The sequence below is a fragment of the Lytechinus variegatus genome, chromosome 2 (genome assembly GCF_018143015.1).
Source record: "Lytechinus variegatus isolate NC3 chromosome 2, Lvar_3.0, whole genome shotgun sequence".
Taxonomy (NCBI): Eukaryota; Metazoa; Echinodermata; class Echinoidea; order Temnopleuroida; family Toxopneustidae; genus Lytechinus; species Lytechinus variegatus.
Genome location: NC_054741.1, coordinates 46,976,613 through 46,994,568, shown reverse-complemented (window position 1 = coordinate 46,994,568; position 17,956 = coordinate 46,976,613). Strand labels below are relative to the sequence as shown.

General features: G+C 36.2%; 1 protein-coding gene across 1 annotated transcript; it reads left to right on the top strand.

Moving 5' to 3' along the window:
• Nucleotides 1-26: 26 nt before the first annotated feature.
• LOC121408179 (coiled-coil domain-containing protein 63-like) lies at nt 27-17,793 on the top strand. Its single transcript, XM_041599540.1, has 10 exons — nt 27-401; nt 2,412-2,622; nt 2,970-3,159; nt 6,277-6,399; nt 8,158-8,339; nt 9,987-10,180; nt 13,300-13,586; nt 15,020-15,271; nt 15,717-15,835; nt 16,706-17,793. Exons 2-10 carry the CDS (start codon nt 2,459-2,461, stop codon nt 16,983-16,985), a joined length of 1,791 nt encoding a protein of 596 aa, XP_041455474.1. The 5' UTR covers nt 27-401; nt 2,412-2,458; the 3' UTR covers nt 16,986-17,793.
• The last annotated feature ends 163 nt before the right edge of the window (nt 17,794-17,956 follow it).

Below are 17,956 nucleotides of genomic sequence, written 5' to 3'. Positions count from 1 at the left end.
GTTTTGAGTAGCAAATACCACGACTCCATATTCAACCATGTGTAATTTTTAAAATGAAAATCTTTACTTGGACACACTTGAGACATTTTTTACTTTCAGTGACTTTCAGTTTGGAAATGTCAGAAAAGTAGGTGCACACTTTCAGGGACAATCCTAAATTCATAGAGTGCCCATCCCCTCGCACCGCCGTGCAAGGCCCCGGCCCTCCCACTACTTGCTTTGGGCCATAAATCGAGGGCAACAATGCAGCAGGGTCATCCATTATGACGTCAAATGTAAACAAACCATCTCATTTACGTTTGACCGTGTAATTAGTCCATGCATGACATCCATATATCATTTTTTCTTTTAATAAAGATCACAGAATCCGGCGTCGAGGATCGAGCCAGCACAGTAACTAAGTAAGTAGGCCTATATAAGTTATACCTTTATACTCTTTTGAGTGCAGGGCCGTTCCGGTGCATGTACTAAAATTAGACCCCATGGATATCTAAGTTATGGACGTGCTATACACTTTTATCGTGGACTCTTACAGTAGGCTATCTATTCAACCACATTATGAAGTGAAGAAAAATCACGCTATTGTTGGTATTGCATATACTCCTGTGACGATTGGAGTAGGCCCTATATTTCATTTTCAGAATTGTCAAAAATAATCTTCTTTTACAAATAATATATGTTTTGACTATATTATCAACTGACTTATTACATTAACCATTCTTCATAAATCATGGTCATAATTTCTGCCTCTGTCTGCATGCGTGTGTACATTTGACTGCACCCCCCCCCCCCCCGAGGGGAATGCGGGTGAATCATTTTAGCAACTCACCCGGAGATGTGTACTTATATAAATTTTAATAACAAGCTAATGATTGTTTCGATTTATTACTATAATAGAGCCCCTCATTCAATACATCGATCATGCAATGCAACTTTATTCTGTTTGTTTGTAGTATAATCGCAACTTCATTAATGATTATTAACGTGGAACCAGCATATTAAGAACCATGGACACACATAGTCCTACTTGAATAAAAAAAACAAAAAAGATGTTATAATCCCTAAATGATCTTCCGAAACTGAATAAAGGGTGCAGATCCAGCTTTCCAAATAGGGCCGGGTGAAAAAGGCTTCCACACTTTCCTCAATCAGTAGCTCAAAGCTGATGTGTTGGTTTCTTTGAAGGGATGGTCATGACAGTTACTTAGTCTTAGCTTTATTCTTGTAAACAAGATAATAATTGTATCTCATATATTTGTCCTAATTAATTAGTGCGAGCTAGCCTACATGGGCTTAAAACATTTGGAGATTTCACGTAAAGTTGTCTTGAAAATTGCAAATTCTGAGCAATATGTTTGTGATCATGAACAAGATCAAGATATTTTCACGAGCGCGAAGCGCGAGCTAAAACGATTGTATAATTGCCCGATCGAAAAGGGACCGGTTAACTGTTGGGAGTTACCCATGCGGAAGACGATACATGTTTCAGCAATCAAATAATGCGAGAGTGGAGAGCGAGCTGGATTTAATTTTTATATTCAGACCTAAAAACTGGACGTTCAAGCACTTTTTGTGATCATGCATAAACTTAATATATATATATATATTATATATATATATATATATATATATATATATATATATATATATATATATATAAACTATATTGGCATTGAAAGCATTACCATTTATCTTCAGCATATTTTGTTACTATTAGAGAAGCCAATACGTGAAACTTTAAGATATATATAGCTGAAAGTTAATTCCGATCAGAAAGGGGACAATTTAAAGGATTGGAAATTCATGAGAAGGATATCAGCTCATCTGATAATCTAATCGGCCTACTAAATGAGTGTGCAGAATTTGTTGATAATATGGCCTGCCACTAGACATTTATCATTATGAATAGGATGAATATATATTATATGCGCTTTGCGCTTGCATTAGAAATATATCAAACCATGCCGGTTTGATATGTTTCTAACAGTCTAATTTCTAACAGTAATGCGAGCGCAAAGCCCAAGTCGAAATTTTTGACTAACAGATATTTTAAATTACATTTTAGCCAACTGAGAAACATACATATCTCATTAAACAGGCATTGGGGCGGGGAACAATGGGACTGCGAAGCGCGAGCGAAAATTTATATAGTGACATGAAAGATTAATTCATCCAAGGCTTCCCCTAGTTCCCCACCTTACTTTATTCATTCGTCTTCCTCCACTCATTTTTTTTTTGTCTCCTATCATTTCCCTGATTTTTCTGTTTTTACTTTCCCCCTTTTCTCCTTTTTTCCCCTAAGCAGCAAATAGGGGCGGCCCCTCGCCCCTGGATCCGCCTATTCAATAGGCCTACTTTATTACCCTATTCAAATAATTTCAACAATTTCATCGTAATTCTTTCTGTTTAAGAACAAGCGCACTTTAGTGGCTTGCGTGTTGGGGAAAAGAAACTGACGATGAACATGACATCGAGCAACAAAGAAAACTCGACCATGATAGACCAGGAAGACCTTATCAACGCCGAGGCCGAGCTAGCTCAGCTTCGTCAACGATATCGTATCGTAGAGAATGATCGGAGGGCCTATCTGGATGAATCGAGTAAAATTCTGCGAAAACAGAGGTATGCACCAACATGCTCAATGCAGATAAACAAATTATGTATCTCTGATTCATTGATCTATTAACCGATTGATTAATTAATTCATTCATTCATTCAATTAATTTGTTTATCTTGTATTCATTTTTTTATTTCATTTTACCGTATATCCATGCACATATTCATTTATTCGTTAATTAATCTATTAATATTGCTAACTTTCATCAGCAACCTTTCATCAGCAGTATCATCCTCATCATTATTATCGTTTTCATCATCACCATCTTCTTCTCCTTCTTTTCATTCTTCATGATATTCATCCTCATCAATATCCTCCGAAACATATTGAGCTTTTGAACTTTGCTCTGCAGGAAATTCATTGAAACACTGGAGAAAGAGAAAGCCGAGTTTCAGACGGATATGCACGTGATCGGCTGTCCGGCCAATCAGAGACGAGAAAATAGTGACCTCCACACAATGCAAGATTTAATAGAAACATGTGAGGAGGGTGACCGACAGATTTCAGAAGAAATGCATAAACTACAGATGCTGGACAAGAAGGTAATATTGATAAAAAGTGTAAACATTAGGGGCGGCGCCGTCGGGGCGAGGACGATCGACCATGCATGCACTCACTATAATTTTCAAAGTGCTGAAAATGAGGAAACACAATGCTCAAATTGCCCTCGTTCGAAATACTGTGCATGATGCTTTCAGATCTTGACTTAATTGTTTCATGTAGTATCAGAGGCGTCGATCCTGGGGGGAGGGGTAGGGGGGCGATCGCCCCACCAATGAAAATATTGGGGGGGCAAACATCATTTTGCCCCCCCCCCCAATAATTCCGGATATGCATTAAAAAAAAGATTGTAATGTGATGGTGATACACAACTCGTTCTTTATTTAAAATCGTGCTCAAAATGTCCGCTTTTCAGATTGGAATATACAAATTTTCGGCTCGCGCTTCGCGCTCGCATCATTTCTGTAGCAAAAAGCCTTACTTTTCATGATTAAATAGGTAAATGTAAATGTCCCATTTTCAGTTATAAGCCTCAAAAGAAGTGCTTCGGTTTGCAATCATCTTTTCTTGCATATGTATATTGTTCTTCATCAAAAACGTCCATTAAACTGTCATTTTTTCAGATCGAAATATCAAAATTTTCAGCTCGCGCTTCGCGTTCGCATCTATTGTTCTTTAGATACAAATCTTAATAATTGGTACCAAAAATGCTTAGAATATCAAGTTTTCAGGTCAGAATATAAAGAAATTTCAGCTCACTCTCGGCACTCGTACTATCTGTGTAGTGAGATATGTATCATCCTCATGAGTTACTACAAACAGTCCTAAACAGGCACGCTTTTCCTGTCAGTATACTGTTATGCCATATGGAAGGAGGGAGGAAGGAAGGAAGGAAGGAAGGAAAGAAGGAAGAAGAGAATTCTTAGTTGTGTTACTGTATGGTTACTAATAAGGAGCTGAATTCCTTGCTAATACCAGGGATGATCCTTGCTATTTTAGTATTGACATCACATTTAGGTGGTCTTCTCCCCAACCCCCTCGATTAAAATATCATGGTGTCGTTACTGTGGGTATCCCATTTCTGCTTCGTGCTATTATGTCTGTTTATACTATCACACCCTCCGTTTCCTTCTCCTTCATATGCTTTCCCCTCCTCCCCTTCTTCTTCTTCCCCTTTTCTTCATCTTCTTCTCCCCCCCCCCCCATACATATATATATATATTTCGTTTTCATTCATCTTCTTAAAGGACAAGTCTCCCAACAAAAAGTTGATTTGAATAAAAAGAGAACTAGCACATAAATGATGTGGAGCTCATCCGGCATCTCGCAACAAAATTTAACACAATTTTAATTTCAGCCCAGTCGACACTGTGAGTGAATTATATTGGTGACATAAACTGAGGATATAGAATTGAAATTGATGAAGAAATGACATAGAAGCATTATTTGTGATCTATGAATAAATTTCATATGAATTAAGGATTAATAATTATCTAGTCAAAGTTTCTTAACTCTGTGTCGAACCTTGGTGAAACTAATGTAGCTCTCAGATGGAACAAAAATAACCAAACTCATTCAGCAAATAAATAAGTAATTTTGGAGAGTTTTGAAAATATATGAATAAATTATCATATTTAATGAGTTTCAAAATTCTATGTTGAAATTTTGTATCACCACCTCGAGCTATCATTTTTGTGATTTATGAATAAATTTTGCATAAATTAGAATAAATAATTTTCCAGACAAAATTTCAAAATTTTGTGTACAAGTTTGGTGAACTTCATGCAGCTCTACCAGATGGAAGAAAAAAATCAAAATCTTTCAACAAATAAATAAGAGGCATTTTCTGTGATTTATGAATACATTTTGCATATATTAGCATAAGTAATTTTCTACTGAAAATTTCAAAATTAAGTGTTGAAGTTTGGTGGGCCTCATGAAGTTCTACCAGATGGAAGAAAAATTTTCAAAATCTGTCAACAAATAAAGAAGAGGCATTTTCTGTGATTTCTGAATAAATTTCGCATAAATTAGCATAAGTAATTTTATAGAAAATTTCAAAATTAAGTGTTGAAGTTTGGGGACCTCATAAAGTTCTACAAGATGGAAGAAGAAAAAAAGTAAAAATCTGTCAACAATTAAAGAAGAAAAAGCGTTTTATGTGAATCTTTAAAAATATGAATAAATTAATTTCGCATAAATTAGCATAAAAATTGTTCTTGTCAACATTTCAAAATTCGTGAACAAGATTGGTGAACCTCATGAAGCTCTACCAGATGGAAGCAAAAAATTCAAAATCGGTCAACAAATAAAAAAGAAGCATTTTATGTGAAATGTTTAAAAATATCCATAAACTAATTTCGCATAAATTAGCATAAAAATTGTTCTTGTCCAAATTCTGTGTAGAAGATTCGTGAATCTCATGAAGCTCTACTAGATGGAAGAGAAAAAATCAAAATCGGTCAACAAATAAAGAAGAAGCATTTTATGTGAATTTAAAAAAATATGCATAAATTAATTTCGCATAAATTAGCATAAAAATTGTTCTAGTCAAAATTTCTAAATGCTGTGTAGAAGTTTGGTGAACCTTATGAAGCTCTACCAGATGGAAGCAAAAAATTCAAAATCGGTCAAGAAATAAAGAAGAAGCATTTTTTGTAAATTTTGAAAAATGCGCATAAATTAGCATATTTAATGAATTTCAAAATTCTTTGTAGAAGTTTTGAATCCCCCGCCTAGTGCTATCATATAAAGCAAACAGAATTGAAATCGGACTTGAAATGGCGAAGTAGTAGCATTTTGAAATTGTGGACGGACGACAGACGACGGACGTCACGCCACGGCATAAGCTCATCTTGCCTTTATTCGGGCCGGATGAGCTAAAAATCCAACAAGCATACTGAAAATTCCATCAAAATCGGATGTAAAATAAGAAAGTTATGACATTTTAAATTTTCGGTGAACTTTACATTACAGTTATATGCTAATCCTGGTCAGTATGCAAATGAAGATTCTGATGACGTCATCTACTCACTATGAAATATTCTATAAAAAAATAACATTTCTGTATTTATTCAAATCATTTTTCTGGGGTGGACTTGACCTTTAAATCCATCGTCTCTATACTTCATTCTTCTTCCTTCATCTTCCTTCTATAGTTGAGTGACATGGCAGAGGTTAGTCTCAATCATCTTCGTATTCAAGGAGGTTGGGATGCTGAGCAAGTTCGCCATCTTACCAGTCGGAAGAAAATCAGACTCCTTGAGGGAAAACTAGACAAGGTATGGTACTAAGCTTGCCATTTATTTTCCCTATTCATTTTTTTATGTTTTCGACCCTTTTCGATTAATAAAGTGCATTTTTGTGCAGATATGGTCTCGAACTTTGAAATAGATAGCTTGTTTGACTGGCTTAATTGGTTACAATTAGTGTCTTGATAAACTATAAATTTCACAGTTTACTAAAGAATAAAAAACAACGATAGTCATTGCTATGCTACTCTGGTTTTATATGTATATACACATTCTTAATCTATGTGGCATAAAACATCAAGATAGATACTGCATTTACTTTTAGAGTAACCTCACAATATGTATAAACCATCTTCCAGTCTTCAGGTAATTTACACATAGGCCTATTGATAGTGATATAAATTGCAAAGAAGCGATTATTTTTGTATGGACCGAATTACTAGTTAGGGGAGCCTCCTGGGTAGCCTTTTCTGAAAATTTATGGTGAGTAAGGTTTTGCATGGACCGAATAGCTAGTTAGGGGGGGGGGGGCATTTCTGAAAAGTTATGGTGAAATTTTTTTGCATAAGTAATAAACTCTCACATGAATTGTGGCTGAATATACAGAAAAAAATATACAAAAAAAGTTTACACTTTGAAAAAGCCCTGGGAATTTAAAAATATACAACATGTGGGTAATTTTTTCACATTTAATCTTGGGTTTGGGTCTCATCTATCCAATGAAAGTAAAAGTTTTGACAGAATGTTACACTTGAGTGAGCACTGTCAATTTTGTAAAGCTCGCAGAAATTTGTTTGCGCAGAAATGCTCATTTTCACGCTGTGTCAAGGGGGAAGGGGCAAAATCAAACTTACCCTGCGGAACATTTCTCATACATTTCCGTTGCACTTTAGTCAATTGAAATAAAACGGATACATTCAACCATTTTGTAACAATTTTGCCACCCAAATTGAAATTTCAGCACTTAGTCGGCACAACCTTTACCCTTTTTGTGCCAGCTGGATCTGAAGACATAAATGAATCTGATAAAAGTTTATATCAGACATCTCCAGCATTTTTTCACTAAGTTTTTATCATTTAAAGTGGGTTTACATTTCATTTTTCATTTAATACGTGTTTCTCCACACTTTTCCCGAGCTTGACAATGAATAACAAAATGAAAATCAAGCCTAAGCCATTTCATGTAAATCACAGCTCAGTGTAAAGCAATTATCGTCACGATGGCCTCGGTGTGTGGGGGAGTGGTGTGAGGCGCAATGCACTCTTCAAAGTGTTTTGGGCAAGGAAATAAAATAAAATAGGTATAAGATATCTTCATAATCAATTTTACTAGCTAAATTCCACATGTTCTTCATGATTAAGGCCTGCTTTTATTCGCATAACTATTTCAAAGTTCTGCGCAAATCATTTTTCACTAACTTTTCAAAAGTAAGTGGTGCTCACTCAAGCGGAATTTTTTTTTTTTATATCGTCATATGCTTAAATGGATCTGTACCAATGATAAAATGTGGAAAAATCTTCAGGATATTACAAATGTATAATTTTACAGGATTTTTCCTCAGTGTAAACTTTTTTTTTGATACGCACTGTATAATGGGAATTCTATGAAAATTTTCTTTGGAAATGTAATTAACGTATATCTTTTAAAACGATATGATATCGTTCACTATAAGCGGGGCAGGCCCCAGCCCCGCCCAAGCATTATATTTTGGGTTTTGTTGACTTTTCTACTACAGGAATGAGAAAATTACATATTACACATATATAAAAAAAAAACGTGTCTTTCAGCGAACCATTGCATTCAACAAAGCCTTGTCAACCAACAACGAGCTTCGTGCTAAGATACATCAAATTCGTCGTGATCTTGGGCTCCTTACACACACCTACACGACAGTCCTCAAGAAGCAGAGTAATGTCAAGAATAAGATGAATGAAATTATTCAGTTGTCTACAGCTGCGTACGAGAGCAGGTATATAAACGACAACTTTTTGATAAGATTCATTATTTCACCCCCCCCCCCCAAAAAAAAAAAATAAAAACACTGAGAGCGAGAGAATAGAGCAAATCCCCTACTACTCGTGATATAACAATGTACTTTATTAGATATTCTGTTATAGCTTTATACCACATAACGAAATCAAATTAGCCATTGTGTTCGAGAAAATTTGAAGGAAAAATTCTGTTGAAAACTATTTTCGCTTAAAATTCTTTGCGTGTGTCAGGCCTCGATCCCCCTACCCCTCTTACTGTGTTAGGAGGCTTCTAAGCCTATAGAAAAAAATCATATACCGATTTAATAATGCATGAATAATACACAAATCCTTCTTGATAAAAAGTTTAGGGAATTAATCTAATTTCAAAGATTTTCTTTAAAGATAACATTAAAAAACAATCCAGATATTATATGAAAGCTCTGAATAATAATTAGTCAGGATTTATCGCTGAAATCTCTGGGTAATGGGTATTGAGCGAAATATGAGATGTAATAGTGATGTAGGTACTCAATTTAACGATCCATATTCACAAAGTTCAAATTTACGAAGAAGATTCTCCCTTTTTTTATTCGAATTTGAGTTACCAAGTGCAAATTCAATTTTTCAACACTTAACGAACAACAATCACGAAAATACCATGCTTAATACAAAGTCTAGGGGGCGTTTCATGGTAACCATGGAAACAGTCAGACTAACATCTGTGAATCTCAGCCAATCCAAACCAAGGAAAAGACAATAGACAACTTGTCAGACGACAATGATGATGAACTTTCTCATTACATTTAAATTGTTGTCTATCCTCGTGCAAGCTTTTAATTCGCAAAAAGCAAGTTTTGCTGGTGTAACGTATTCATAAATTTTGAATACGTTAAAGGATGGTCCTGGCCGGAGATACTTATGTCTCAATAAATAGAGTAAAATTCACAAAATGCTGAAAAATCGTTGATTCCTTTTTAAAAGTTATAAGAAAGATATTGAATTTCAAAGATTTGCATTAGTCCGGTGAAACAGTTTAATTAGGCATGTCTTTGTGAATATTCATCAGGTGGGCTGATCCTCACGTGTTCTTTTGTATCTTATTATAGGAAATTAGGTTTGTTAAAAAAAATGTTCTAAGAACTAAAACAACTGGATTGGCAAAAAAAAATGAAACATAAAATTATCGTGTAATATAGGGAAAACGGAAAGTGGGGATGCGACATCATCAGCCCACCTAATGAATATTCACGACGATGTGCATATAACTGTTTTCACAAAATAATAATAAACTTAGAAAATTCAATAACTTCGTTATTTGTTTTCCGACTTTTACCAAATTTTCAGCATTTTCCTTTGCGAATGTTACTCTAATTTAATTATGAATATTTTCAGCCCGGGCCATCCCTTGAAAGAGCTTTCACAATTGCTCGTGCGATCGTTGGCGATCATTTGGTCCCATTATGTTGCACACAATCGCAACGGTTGTAAGCCTTCGCACCACTAATTGTGAAAGGGGCTTCCGTGAGATGGGTGGAAACGAAATTATTATATATTTTATTACTAATCCACCCCCGGGTAATTCAGTCATGTTTCCGTGATCAAAACTCGAATCTAATGTCAATATCGTAAATTTCCCTGTGCAGGGAGGAATGTCTAGCTCGGATGTCGACGATTAGGGAACGAAATGAGAAGGATGAGATGGCGTATAATAACGAGGTGAAAGACTTAACTCGTCTTCTAGCTCATGATCAACGTCTCAAAGACTTCATGAATCTGAAGACCCAAGATAGATCGGATCTTCTAAAAGCTGCATCGGAGAGAACAAAACAAAAACTAGGTACACGTATTTCTCTGTTTTGTAATTGTATTTCTATGAAGAATTAAGAGAACACAATGATTTTGTATACCATGTCGAGGAAAGGGGGGGGGGCGGTGTTGACAATATATCAAAAAACTGAATCTGGCATCGGATTGTATACTTGAATTGTTGGCATTAAGTTTATGTGAGCCCTGAGGGCCTTAAGGCCTGGTCGCACCGCCCGAACGGGGAAAACAGTCGAAATCGAAAATGGTGAACGGTAGCGAGCGGTGATGATTTTTTTCTCTCCGCTCCACGATCGCTCCAACAACGCTCGGGCGGTGTGACCAGGGGGCGTTTCATCATTATTTTTGTCCGACAAGTTGTCAGATCTGACAACTTTCCTGGATTCTGATTGGTTGAGAAGCACTGTTACTATAGTAACTGTCGGATAAAACAGGACTTGTCGGATAAAACGTCTGACAAGTCCTTTCATGAAACGCTCCCCAGGCCTTTACACAGAGTGTCAGGCTTGTGGGTCATGACTTGTGTCTCCTCAAAGTACGACCTGAGTATGTATTGCTCTTGGAAAGTATGACTAGGAGCAGTGGCGTAACTACGGGGGACATGGGGGGGGGCACGTGCATGTCCCCCCCATCGGCTGGCAAAAAAAAGACGGGGGTTATATTATCATTACTCGTGAATTTGTTTCGCATTTCTGATGTCTTATTATTGCCAATATGTGGAAAACCAAGATGCTCTTATATTATTTTATGATATTATATTACATAAATATTTTTTCATAACTTTATGAAACATATTTTGCTGAGGGCCTATGACATTGTGTTCATCATTCCTGGTGCTCGCAATGAAATATATATAATCCTGTTGTACTAAAACATCCCGTTTTCAAGTCAGTATATATATACACATCATATACTTGTATTTCCTCGCACTTCGAGTTGTTTTATGTGGTGACTTATCTTTCATGACTACTTAAAGAGATTGCCCCCTTTTAGAGTCTGAATATAAAATATTCCCAGTTAGTGCTTACGTTCGTATTAGTGGATTGGTGAGATACTGTCTGCTCTTCATGAATTCCAGAAAACAGTCCTTAAAGTTTTCCCTTTACTGGTCTGAATACTCTATCAGAAATTTTCAGCTCGCGCTTCGCGCTCTCATCATTTAGTTATTGAAATACGTATGGTCTTAGCGAATTTTTACAAACAAGCCTGAGAATGCCCCACTTCAGGTCTGATATTAAAAAATTTCAGCTCGCGCTTCGCGCTTGCAGTATTTGATTAGTGAGATATACATCATGTTCATGATTACGATGAGTACAAAAAGTGATTCATGTGTTTAGGTGTAATTCTTTCAAAATCAGCAAGCTCTTGACGCACGCATTAGATGACTGGTGAGATTATGTATGCTCTTCATTAATTCCTAAAAATTATGGTCCTTTTGTCCCTGTTTGGGGTTAATATATACACAAATTTCAGCTCGCGCTTCGCGCTCGCATTGTTTGTTTAGTGAGACAGGTACATATCATGATTACAAAAAATTGCTTATCTCCCTTTTTTTAGGTCTGAATGTCAAAAATTTTCAGCTCGCGCTTCGCGCTCGCATTGTTTGTTTAGTGAGACAGGTACATATCATGATTACAAAAAATTGCTTATCTCCCTTTTTTTAGGTCTGAATGTCAAAAATTTTCAGCTCGCGCTTCGCGCTCGCATTATTTAATCATTGAGATACATATCTGTTTAATGACACAGTCCTTATTAGGTCAGTAAATCTGGCAATTGAGCGCGCTTTGCGCGCTCATGCCAGTAAGTGACTCAAAATTTTTGCTGGTGCCCCCCAATGCCGTGGCCAACGGTACGCCACTGACTAGGAGTAAGATATGTGGGGGGAGTGAGCAGATAATTTTTAACTCGTGAGTTGCATGACTCGTGATCATGACTCCTGCTGTTGACGTGGCCTGTACAGTTTCTTTGACTCGTATGACTAGTGGTCTCCGTCGTAATAATTATGACGAGTATCAAAGATGTTACATTGTGTGAACTTTACGATTATTTATGCGTTGTATCAGGGGCGGATCCAGGGGCGGTATTCTGAACATTGTCTTATCTCCATATTTTATCTTATCTCAGAGATATGACAAAATCGGTATTCTGGTGGATGTCATAACTTTTGTCACAAAAATTGTCATAAATGTTGTCTTATCTCTTTGGCGCGCACCAAAAATACGCGGCTTTAATGCGCGTAATCCTTTTATACAAGCAAAAGATATGACAAAAGTTATGACAGGGGGTAGCAGTCATAAATTTTGTCATATCTTTTAGTACCAAATATCCCGATACCCTGCCGACTGAATGTCAAGCATATAACGATATCATTTAGATTAGATTGTGGTATTAGTTTCACTCATCATCCACGACAATTTTTAAAATTATTTTTTCATGCTACAATTAGTTAGGCCCTACATATTAATTTCTCTTTTTTTTCTCTGTTTTCCTTATTTTTCTACTTCTCCTCTAAAATCCTTCACAGCTCCCTGTCTCTCTTTGTAATTAAGCGCATCAATATTCGCGTAGTTGCGCGATGCCACCAACATAATTGGGAATACCCCCTACCTGTCACGGGGCATTCCTATTGGCTAGAAGGGCTCCCACTGGGAACTAACGATGATTTCGATTGGATTGCTTCCGAAAAGATGGGCGGGAACTTTGAGAGATATGACAGGGAAAAGACAATGTTCAGAATACCGATTTGTGACAATCATAGCGGTGTCACATCTCGGAGAGAAATGACAAAATTTATGACAAAAGTTATGACAGAGTTACAGAATACCACCCCTGGATTTTTCGAAAGGGGGAGGGGCACATTTTCCCCGAGGAAAAAATCGACAAGCAAAGAAAAAGGTTTTAACAAAAAATTAAGGGTATTTCGTCCACCAAAAAAAATTATAAGCTCCCCCCAAAATAAAGCTCTTCACATTCAAAGGGGGGGGGGGTAGCACACTTTAACTGCATTTTTACGTTACAAATTTTGATTGCGCCTCTCAAAAGAGGGAGGGGCATGGGCCGGCTGTGTGCCCCCACCCCCTCCCCTTGGATCTACCTATGCTTTGTAAACATTTTCCACTGTATTTTCCATAGCCAAGAGCAGCAAAACATGTCTTCACCAAGAGGAGATCAAGGGCTATGAAGCTGTCTTCGAGCGCCTGAAGGTGTACGCCGGCGAGGCCGACCTCGATCAACTTGTCCGAGAGTTCCTCAAGAAAGAGGGCGTGGCCTTTGCTCTCTTCAATTACAAGAGCGAGCTTGATTGCGATGTGGAGGCATTCACGCTCAGGAATCAATCGTTAAGAAAAGACATGAAAATTTTTATTGACCAGGGTATTCAACTGGAAGGACAGAGAGTCAATATTATGAAGGATTTAGAGGTAAAAATGTTTTATAATGTCACAATATGTAATAATGACGAAAAATAATAAAAATAATGATAATAACAACAACAACAATAATAATAATAAAATAATGATAATCTGCAGCATTTCTCTAGCAATAATCTATTGCTAGGCGCGCATCTATTACCCAGATTTTAGCTCGAGAGACCGTTTCCATTTTCCAGCACTGTACATTCAACAATTATTAAAACTACCGATATAAAATATAAAAACAATTGATAAAAAAAATCAATAGCCAAATAAATAGAATGACATATTAATTTTTGTCTCACCTGCGAAGCAAAGTGAGACTTTATAGGCGCCGCTTTTCCGACGGCGGCGGCGACGGCGGCGGCGGCGTCAACATCAAATCTTAACCTGAGGTTAAGTTTTTGAAATGACGTCATAACTTAGAAAGTATATGGACCTAGTTAATAAAACTTGGCCATAAGGTTAATCAAGTATTACTGAACATCCTATTAGAGTTTCATGTCACATGACCAAGGTCAAAGGTCATTTAGGGTCAATGAACTTAGACCATGTTGGAGGAATCAACATCGAAATCTTAACCTGAGGTTAAGTTTTTGAAATAACATCATAACTTAGAAAATATATTGACCTAGTTCATGAAACTTGGACGTAAGGTTAATCAAGTATCACTGAACATCCTGCATGAGTTTCACGTCACATGACCAAGGTCAAAGGTCATTTAGGGTCAATGAACTTTGGCCGAATTGGGGATATTTGTTGAATTCCCATCATAACTTTGAAAGTTTATGGATCTGATTCATGAAACTTGGACATAATAGTAATCATGCATCACTGAAAATTTTTTGCAAGTTTCAGGTCTCATGATTAAGGTCAAAGGTCATTTAGGGTCAATGAACTTTGGACGAATCGGGGGTATCTGTTGAATTACCATCATAACTTTGAAAGTTTATTGGTCTAGTTCATTAAACTTGGACATTAGAGTAATCAAGTATCACTGAACATCCTGTGCGCGTTTCAGGTCACATGACCAAGGTCAAAGGTTAATGAACTTTGGCCGAATTGGGTGTATCTGTTGAATTACCATCATAACTTTGAAAGTTTTTGGATCTGATTCATGAAACTTGTACATAAGAGTAATCAAGTATCACTGAACATCCTGTTCGAGTTTCAGGTCACATGATCAAGGTCAAAGGTCATGTAAGGTCAATGAACTTTGGCCATGTTGGGTTTTTTGTTGAATAACCATCATATCTCTGTAAGTTTATTGGTCTAGTTCATAAAAAGTGGACATAAGAGTAACCATGTATCACTGAACATCTTGTGCGAGTTAGAGTAGTATTCAAAGTCAGCACTGCTGCTATATTGAACCGCGTGATGCAGGTGAGACGGCCAGAGGCATTCTACTTGTTAAAGAGTTGACGTTACAATGGTCCCTCCAGGTAAAGGTAGCAGAAACTACTCTGGCGGCAGATGCGGCTCAGAACCGCTACAAGATGTTTCGCAAAGATCTCGACAACGTATTCCGTCGCATCGTCGCTTTCATCCGCAAACTTGGCTGCGATTCATCAACGGTGACGAACCGGCTTGGCTGCGGAGGTTCTATCAACGATCAGAACGCGATGACATACCTGGGATTGGCTGAGTTCCTTTGCAATGATATCCTGCTCGTTGAAGCTTTCAATCAACATCGAGTGAGATATTACCGGGTTTTTTATGCATCCATTCCAGGATTAAAAAAGAAACACGATTGTATTTTACTTCGTAACTGGACATATTCAACTTGCTTAGAATCATTTCATACCGAGGTCCCAGGACCGAGGTATATCCTTTCATTCAGGTGAAATACACAATGTTCATGGAGGAATAAGACTTTGTTCTACATTATAACGAGAAAAAATGTTTCATATAATGAAATATAAGAGATAGTGAGTGGATGACATTTTCGTTTCCCTCATTTGCTTACCGACTAGGATGTGCATAATTTAACATTGTTTCATAAAATTTAGCAACACTATTTCTTTCTTATTATTTTACACTTTATTTTATTTTGATACTTTGATTCAAATAAACTTTGTTGGGGTGGACTTCACCTTTCCGTACATTGGGTTATCTATTACTGAAATTTCATTTTTGCAGAGGCAAAAGAAGAATAATTCCACAAAGAAGTTGGTAGCAGCTCAGCAGGGGAGTGTCATCACGGCCAAACTACGCCCAAAGTCCCCCGTTGCCGTGTCTATCGTACCACCCCCAGTCGGGTAAGAGCAAATTCAGATGGGAAGGGGGTATACCATTTGCCCCCCCCCCAAAAAAAAAAATAGCAACTGATAAAATATAGATAAATAATAAAAGGAAGGGAGGGAGGGAGGGAGGATAAATAAATAAATGAATGAATAAATAAATAAACAAATTAATTAAATTAAACAAATGATAACATTAATAATAATCATAACAATATTATCATAATAATTTCGAAGATGAAAAAATACATCATAAAAAAAGAATGGCTAAAGAATGTACACAATCACTCAAACTTGGCAAATTTTCAACAGGAATATATCTGTAAAACAAAAATTTACATAGCTAGACCCTACAGAAAAGATAATGTCCCATTAGAGTTACATTATACAAAGCATTCATCCTTATTTTCAAAACACTTTTTTTTAACTATACATTTTCTAGATAATGAAAGATACAAGTATTTAGATAAGATCAAATATATACGACGTGGCCTATATATATCCTGTATAATCTGAATTATAAAAAACGTTCTATGATTGATATAAATAGGACTCATAGGTAATGATGAAACATTTCCAAAATTATGAAACTATTTGATTTATAAATCTACATTGTTGATAAGATAAATATTCAGTCTCTGAATGAAGACACCTATATTTTTAATTGATCGAATTCTACCAAATGATAATTAAATATGAAATGCCTTATACGTTTCCTAAAATCATTCATTTTTTTCTGAATAATCACACATCAATTTTCTGAATGACAAAATATATGTTTCCTGAAATATTTTTTAAATGGAGGAAGATATAATTTGTGAATGATGAAACATATTTTTCCTGAATGATGAAAGATCTGTATTTTCTAAACTATGCATCATTATACAGGGAGGACGGTGAAATACCAGCCGACCTGGAACAAATCGCATGCAGCGGCCTGGATGAATCGCAGCCTCTTTCACCAGACGAGATAAGAGCTAAAGTCACACGAACCATCGAGAGACGCGAGATGAAGACGCGCAATTCATCAAAGAACGACTGGAGATGGCAGGCTAAGAGTACAGACCCCGGATCGCCCGATGTCATCAGAGATGTTCATTCCGGCTCTGATTTTATGATCGATCAGTCACCCTCATCAGAGAGATCCCTTTCTTTTGCTAAGCAATAATAATCAATATTTCACTTTCAACAAGGATAGATTTTATATCAGGAAAAACAAACAAAACAAACCTGTTATATCATGGATCATTGCAAAAATGAGATCTGCATAACATCCTAGGTCCTAAAATACAAAGCACATAGACATTGATCTCAAGGCTCATTTTATAATTAATTGCAATTACCATTACATACATACATACACTAGATTGGATAAACCTACTGTACAATGAATTGCAAAGTATTTTGAAACTGGGCCCTGGAGTCTTTTATGCTAATTACCTTTATGATGAAATTTGTGATGAATATGTGATGAAAGAGAATATCATTCAATTAGAGCAATTATTTGATATTCTTAATTGCAAAAGGTGAAAGTTGAATCTGTATTGATAACTGAATGAGATGATATTCAGAAGTTTCCATGTAGCAACACAAAAGAATATGGGGGAATGTGAAAATTAATTATATTTTTCTTGAACTGAGTCAAGAATTACAGTGTATATTAAATGTTCAACAACATTACATTGCAGAAAACAAAAGATGTCACAACAAATGGGAATTGTAAAGATAGGCTAGAATTTCAAAAGGAACAGTGGCTCTAGTGAAAACACAATACAAATCAAGTGAGAATTTGAGGAAAGGAATCTTAATATTTTGGATGCTAGCAAAAGGGTACTCAAAAAATGACTGCAACAAAAATTAGTTTATATAAACAAAATAAAGGTAAAGAAAAACATAGGATGAATTGCTCTGTATTCCATTTGTGAGTAACACCAGACTAAGTGATAGAAAATATAAATGGAAAGTGAGAGAGAAGATGGATAGAGACAAAGAGAGAGTGATAGATAGATAAATAGATAGCTAGATAGATAGATAGATAGAGACAGACAGACAGACAGACAGACAGATAGATAGATAGATAGAATTTTTGTTCTGAAAGATTATTTTTTATGTCTGACAAAAATTAATTCAACTGAACAT

What these genes read in the sequence shown, in the direction of transcription:
- LOC121408179 (XM_041599540.1), top strand. Translation starts at nt 2,459, where the DNA reads ATGAACATGACATCGAGCAACAAAGAAAACTCGACCATGATAGACCAG. An exon ending in AAAATTCTGCGAAAACAGAG is followed by an intron (nt 2,623 to 2,969) that starts GTATGCACCAAC and finishes TTTGCTCTGCAG; the next exon opens with GAAATTCATTGAAACACTGG. An exon ending in ATCGTACCACCCCCAGTCGG is followed by an intron (nt 15,836 to 16,705) that starts GTAAGAGCAAAT and finishes ATCATTATACAG; the next exon opens with GGAGGACGGTGAAATACCAG.